The sequence below is a fragment of the Mastomys coucha genome, unplaced genomic scaffold (genome assembly GCF_008632895.1).
Source record: "Mastomys coucha isolate ucsf_1 unplaced genomic scaffold, UCSF_Mcou_1 pScaffold7, whole genome shotgun sequence".
Lineage (NCBI taxonomy): Eukaryota > Metazoa > Chordata > Mammalia > Rodentia > Muridae > Mastomys > Mastomys coucha.
Window position 1 is genome coordinate 97,876,736 of NW_022196913.1, and position 7,057 is coordinate 97,883,792.

Sequence of the window (7,057 nt, forward strand, 5' to 3'; positions counted from 1 at the left end):
CTAGACCCTCGGGCGCGTACTCAGGCGGGAGGGGACAGGAATCTGGCGCCAGCCACGTGGGCCCCTTCCGCCAGTTCCCCACATCCTTTGTTTCCCACCGGCCGGAGCTCAGGAAGCTCTTTCGGCGAGTCACCGCGAAGGGGCGGCCCAGGAGCTTGGAGAGGCTATTTCCGTGCAATCCGGGCGGGCGGCAGGCGCGGGAGGGGCGTGGAGGTGGAGGCAGAGCAGAAGGCCCAGTGTTTGCTTTTATTTCATCCAACAGAAGGTTCTATTTGTGGAAGCGAACAGACGCTGGGGATTAGAGTTGGGAGGGGGCAGGAAAAGAGGGGAAAAAAAAGCCACATTCACTACCACGCATAGGTCTTCCCCGGAACTACCGCGTGGGGGTGAATGACTGATAATGGAATTCATCACCTTTCCTCTCGCCCCTTCCTCCGGCTACAGCCGCGACTCGGCGGCGCCCATAGCTCCACCGGGAGCTCCCCAAAGTGCAGAACAGCCCGGGGGGGAACCCACCAGGGTAAAGGCGTGACCGCTGGGTTTTAGCCAGCAGCCGGTGCGCAGCCCGGAGGTGCGCGCGGCCGCCGGGAGCTCGCGATCCATTGTGTTGTGTGAATGATGCGCGCGCACCAATCAGCAGTCGTTTCGCCCCCGCTGCCCCGCCTCTCCCTCCCACTTCCCCGGGAACCTGACGTCACGGGAGCTTTTCCTCCGCCCCCTCCCTGGGCTACCAGCCCGCAGGCCTGCGGTAGGGCGCGCGCAGCCCGCTGCCCAGCCCAACCCGGGGGGCGTGTGCGCGCGCCCAAGACATCCCAGGACGTTCCCACCTGCGCCTAGGCGCGCGCGCTCGGGAGCATCCCCAGGCCTCCGGCCACCCCTACAGTCCTAACCTCCAACTCCACCTCCCCTCCCCCTAGTCTCCTCCCTCCGCTCCGGTGACTGAAAGCCTGGCGACGGGGCCGGAGTCGTCGCAGCCACCTCATTGCACAACCCGGCTTCCCAACTGTTTACACAGCCCGGGCTGTGAGTGTGTGTGTGTGTATACAGCGTGAGTCACCGGGAGGCGGAGGAGGTGGAGGAAAAGGAGAAGGAGTGCACTGGCCGGGATCAGTGCGGCGCACACACACATTCAGTCACTCTCTCTTCCCTCTGAGCGCGTCTCGCTCGCTCACACGCCTGGAGCCCAGGAGCGCGCAGGACCTCGAGCGGCGCGGAAAAGTTGCACCGGCTTTTTACTCAAGACTAATTGCTTTGGGAAGTGCGTTTGTTCCGTGAAGTCAACGAGCCCGCGGAATCCTGTCCTCGAGGCTCAGCACCCGGGAACTCGAGCCGCCTCCACGTCCCGGGACTATCCACAGCTTCGGCAACAATAGCGGCGGCCACCGTCAGCGAGGCTCCCAGACCTGGTGCCTGCGAGGGTCTGGGGACCTTAGCCGGCCTCCCACCCTTGGACGCGTGGCCAGCGTGGTTCTCGTGTACAACGCCAGCGTCCTGGAACGGCTCTTCTTGGGGACCGATCCAAGCTGTGCCTGCAAACTCCATCCCGCGGACTGGAAGAAGTCGCAGCGCGGATCCAGGGATTTACAAAGCCGGGGCCGCTCCGGCCAGGGCCGCGATGCGGGTCGGTCCCGTGCGTTTTGCCCTGAGCGGCGTCTCGCAGCCCCGCGGTCCGGCTCTACTGTTCCCGGCTGCCCGGGGCACCCCGGCCAAACGCCTGCTGGACACGGACGACGCGGCGGCCGTGGCGGCCAAGTGTCCGCGCCTCTCTGAGTGCTCGAGTCCCCCCGACTACCTCAGCCCCCCTGGCTCGCCCTGCAGCCCTCAGCCTCCGCCCTCCGCGCAGGGGACCGGCGGCAGCTGTGTGAGCGCACCGGGGCCCAGCCGAATCGCCGACTACCTGCTGCTACCCCTAGCTGAGCGCGAACATGTGTCCCGGGCACTGTGCATCCACACCGGCCGCGAGCTGCGCTGCAAGGTAAGCATCCTGGGGCGGAGGTTGTGAGCCTGGGTCTTCCTCAGAAGTGCCTAGGTTCCGACCCACCCGGATCACACTCCCGCCAGCGCTTGGGTTAGGCAGAGCAGATAAGGGCGTTGAATCGGATAAGGAGGGTATTTTGGTCAGTTTCGTCTTTTTGGGGTTTCCTGTGGAGTGTTCTGGTGAGGGTTCGGCGGTCTAGAGGAAGTGCAGGGTTCAGTTCTTTTATCTCTGTTCTTTTCTTTGACGCTCTGTATTGCTAGCGCGTGGCGTTCCATTTAAGTTTGGAATTGCAATGGATTCCAGGGCCATGCCATTGCCCTGCTCTCATCCCCCCCCCACCCCCCCCGTCCTGGAAGGACGCCCTGCAGTGGGTGCCTCCTCGGGACTTGGAGCAACTGGCAAGCTCTTTGCCGGAGGTTCTGCATAAACCGAGTTGGGCTTCTTCTACCTAGGGGATTCTGGACTTGAACTCCTGTTGGGACCAGCATACAGCCTACCCCAGAAAGTGTTGGGACGGAGTGGTCTTAAGCCTGGGAGGGCTTCTGGCCAGCATCAGAGTGTTGGAAAACTTCCAGGGGCTCGCTTCCACTCGCTTTAGTTTGAGGCCGGCAATTTTCATTGCAACATTAGGAGTACAACTAGATACAGGCTGGCCCGGCTCTCCGAGAGAGCGCGTAGCCGAGGACGGCTGCGCAGTGTGCGCTTTGTGAGCCGGACACCCTATCTCTGAGCCACTGAGAGCCCTACCGACTCCTTTCATTCTCCTGGAGTTAAAAGTGGCATCTGGGTTTCCAACAACTCACCTGAAAGCTACCCCCACCCCCTCACGCGCCCCACGCCTCCATTTGCTGCTGCCACCTACTGTCCACCCGCGTGAAATCTCAGATGCCCAGAGAAAAACTCTTTTCTTCTTGGTTAATGAGAACAGTTTTGAGAGAGAAACGGATGGGAGGGAGGAGAGGGCAGTAGAGAGTCGTCCCCCCCCCCCAAGTTGGTACTAGAGCAGCCACCTCAGAGGTGGGGTGGGTCTGGGTCATTGTGCAACCCCTTCCAGTTCCTCCGAGCAGATAATAGCTGAATCCAGATGGTGACAGCCCGTGTGTCACCATTTCCAGTTGCGTCTAGGATATGAGTAACCGGACTGAACAAAAGGCCCTTAAAGAGACCAGGCAGCTTCTTAGAGGATTCGCTGTTACCCATGCTGGGGGTGGGGCAACCAGGGCGGATGGGGGTCGAGTAAACAAACATGAAAAAAATAAAAAGGACCATATAGAAGTGCCTATCCCTTCCTGTAAGAAGGTAACACCAGGCTGCTTCCACCTGAGTCACAACTATAGGCAGGCTGCATAAGGCTGCTTTGTCAGTCTCTCCTTCCAAGTCACCGGCTCTTTCTGACTAATGACAGCTCTATGTGTTTGCTGCCTCAGCTTCCCGTGGAGGCTGCAAAGCCACCACATTCCTTGCCTGTGCCCTGCTGAGCCTTCTGGGTTTGCAGAAGACACATGCATGTTTCCCTGTTGCTTTTTTCACCTTTAGGGATGCTGGGGTCCATTCCACTAGCTACTGACTGTCTGCTAGGAAGAGCTGCATCAGGGGGCTTGGCTTGCGTGGCTCCCAGGAGCTGATGGCCCCTAAAAGTCAAAAGCATTTGCAGAAGGTTGTTCTTCCAGTCACCCTACGGCAGGGGGTGGGCTTTGGGAGTGTGCTAGCCCAGATCCCAAGGTGTAGCTGGTTTTAAGGGTACCCTAGCAGCTGGAGCTCTGAGAGGGGTAGAGAGAATAGAATATATGAATGGGGCTTATTGCCATTGAAAGCCCAAAGATTGAGAACTCCAGCCCAGCTTCATATAGGACCTGGGCGGCAGCCCTCCCTCCCCCTGACTTTCTAGTCCCTTAAACAGGTCACTTTCTCCCCACAGGAGTTCCCCATTAAACACTACCAGGACAAAATCAGGCCTTACATCCAGCTGCCATCCCATAGCAACATTACTGGCATCGTGGAAGTGATCCTCGGGGAGAGCAAGGCCTACGTCTTCTTTGAGAAGGACTTTGGAGACATGCACTCCTACGTGCGAAGCCGGAAAAGGCTTCGGGAAGAGGAGGCCGCTCGGCTCTTCAAGCAGATTGTTTCTGCTGTTGCCCACTGCCACCAGTCGGCCATTGTACTGGGGGACCTGAAGCTTAGGAAATTCGTCTTCTCCACGGAGGAGAGGTAGGCAGCTGCCACAAGCACCTCTTGTGGTCTTTTGGAACAATAACAGCAACAACAACAGCCACCCCACGCCCCCCCCTCCCCAAACCAACGAAACAAAATAAGACCCCCAAAGGTACAGGTCATGCATGCAGTTAGGGCTCAGGTCTTCCCTGGTTTTAGTATTAAGTCCTGCATCTGGGAAGTCATGGCCAAGCCCAGTTTCTTCTCTGTTCTATTGAAGTGTAGGGAAGCCTAGAGGCATCCCCGTGCTTTTTTGGATGCTGCCTGTTGACCAGATGTCCTCCTGCCTCTGTCCCAGGCCCGGGCTTATTTCCTCTTGTCAGAAAGGTCAGTCTTTTGGGGAAAAGGTGTTCGCTTGTCCTTGACAGTACTGACTCACCAATCCTTACTTCCATCATCCCCCTGCCTCTGTCGTACCTAGAAGGTATTACAGAGCAATGTATGCTGTTGTGTTTGCAGAATATCAACCTTCCCTATCACACCAAATTCCTGTTCTATTTCTGCCTGGGCAACCCCCCTACCCCCAGTAGTTTGTTCACATTCTCTGGTGAGTTTTTAAGACATCTCATCGACTCCATCTTCAGAAAATAACCACATTGAATAATAAATGGAAGTTGGCTAGCGTGCAGTGCTAAATATAGTTCCTGGCTTACCTCATAAAGGACAAGATGTGCTTGATAAAAGGGAATCAGGAGACATTAAGATGTGAAGTGGAGGCTTCACAGAGAGAATTCAGGAAGCAGCATGAGCTATACCACACTTCCTTCTGCAGACAGACTCCATCCGTGGTGGGAGGATTAGAGATGGACTGTCTGTAGAACTGTGCTGCGGGAGTGAGTTACTTTCTCAAATATACTTACACAGGACTCACCCTACCTGTGCACTTTTACCTTGCACACCAGGGCCCCCTAAAAAGTTACAGAAGTCCCCAAAGTGTGCGTTTGTATCTGACCTTGCACTGACTCTCGAAACCTACAGGATTAGCAAAGACAAGCAGACTGTTTGCTGTGAAGAAGTGTCCGCTTCCTGGCATGCGTGTGCTCCTTTGATAATGGCGATGCCTATTTTTGAAGCATGTGCTACACACCCCCTCACGGGCTTTTGAAATCTGCATTGCACAGGCCAATGTCATGGGCATAGGGTTTGGTAACCCGAGGGTTAAGCAACGGCAGGCTGACGTTATTCCTGTAGCCAGCACAGGTGCAGGGTTTTAGTACTACAGGAGCCAATCAGGGGCAGACACCGTGGGTTGAGTCATATTTTCCGTTTACAGAACCAATGGGTATTTTACATAACAGGGAGGTCATGCTGAGGACATACTGAAGTTAGCACATGTATACTACACTCCAGGGAACAGGAAGGCTGGAAAAGGAAAAAAAAAAAAAAAAAACCCGAAAGAAAGAAAGAAACTACCAGACCTTTGATAGGAAAGGAACTGACCAAATGTTTGCGTGTAACTTCACAACAAGTGACTTACTAAAATTGGCCGGTTTCAGAGAAGCAGGCACTGGATATTAGAGGTGCCCCCACGTGGTTCTGGCAGGGGGGTGTCTAGAAGATGTAGGTGGCTGGCTTTGCATCAGGAGGCACCTGCAACTTCATAAGAGTTCCTTCCACCAAAGGTCTTCTAGACTATGGTTTCTATACATTTTAGTGTCAGTTTCTGGACTTCCTTTCATGTTCTTCAATGACTTCTTTAACAGAGACTCTTATGTAGGATAAACACTCGTGTACACTGACCTGCAGTGTTTAGGGGCCCTATAGTCCTCACATCTATCAGCCACGTGCGTTTGTTCACATAACTTCTCTGTCAGGGCTAAGTGATCTTTGTTGTGAAACAGTCCAATAAATGTAATTAAGCATGGTCCCACTCGGCTGGGACTCAGGTGAATGACATTTTGTTGGTGTGGGCAGTAGTGTCGACAGGCCTGGGCAGTGTCCTAGTAAGAGACTAGTGGCCTGCAGGATACACAGGCCCCACCTGAGGAAGGGAGGGTACATACCCTCAACTCTCCCCTGACAACTTTGTAGAACATGCCAGTCTTCCCCTGAAACCAGCTCCCCATTCTGCAATGTGAACTTTGTCAGTTGTGTAACCCTATTAGGATATCTCTTATAAGCTCTAGCATCATGAATATTATTTGAGATTTTGCATCATCCCCACACACAGCCCAGGGCACTCTCTCGATCCTTTGCAAACATTTATTGCAGTTTGTATTGGTTTGTGAAATCGCTCGTCCTGGGCGTTTGCAGGGCAGCGCTTAGTAGATGAAGGGGTAAATGACATTCCAGCGGCCTTGGCTGTTAGTGCCTGTGGCCACTGTTATTGGGAAGGCCTTGGTTTTTTTTTTCATAGCAGCTGGTCTGAAAATAATAGCTTCATTTCTCTCTCCCACAGAACCCAGCTTAGACTGGAAAGCCTGGAAGATACACACATCATTAAAGGTGAAGATGATGCGCTGTCAGATAAGCATGGCTGCCCAGCCTACGTGAGCCCTGAGATCCTTAACACTACCGGGACCTACTCCGGAAAGGCAGCGGATGTTTGGAGCCTTGGAGTGATGCTCTACACACTTTTGGTCGGACGATACCCCTTTCATGACTCAGACCCGAGTGCCCTTTTCTCCAAAATCCGCCGTGGACAGTTCTGCATTCCTGAGCACGTTTCCCCCAAAGCCAGGTGCCTCATCCGCAGCCTCCTGAGACGAGAACCTTCTGAGAGACTCACAGCTCCTGAGATCTTACTCCATCCCTGGTTCGAATATGTCTTGGAACCGGGCTATGTTGACTCAGAAATAGGAACTTCAGACCAGATTGTTCCCGAGTACCAAGAGGACAATGACATTAGTTCCTTCTTCTGCTAAT

At 54.7% G+C, this 7,057-nt stretch overlaps 1 protein-coding gene across 1 annotated transcript in view; it reads left to right on the forward strand.

Annotated features, from left to right (window-relative positions):
* Window positions 1-697: 697 nt before the first annotated feature.
* Window positions 698-7,057, forward strand: part of Trib1 (tribbles pseudokinase 1) — an 8,225-nt gene continuing 1,865 nt past the window's right edge. The window contains exons 1-3 of the mRNA XM_031359032.1: window positions 698-1,975; window positions 3,897-4,189; window positions 6,591-7,057. The exon at window positions 6,591-7,057 is cut by the window's right edge and continues 1,865 nt beyond it. Of these exons, the coding sequence (XP_031214892.1) occupies window positions 1,616-1,975; window positions 3,897-4,189; window positions 6,591-7,056 (1,119 nt within the window). The 5' untranslated portion in view covers window positions 698-1,615 and the 3' untranslated portion in view covers window position 7,057. The remainder of the gene's footprint in view (window positions 1,976-3,896; window positions 4,190-6,590) is intronic.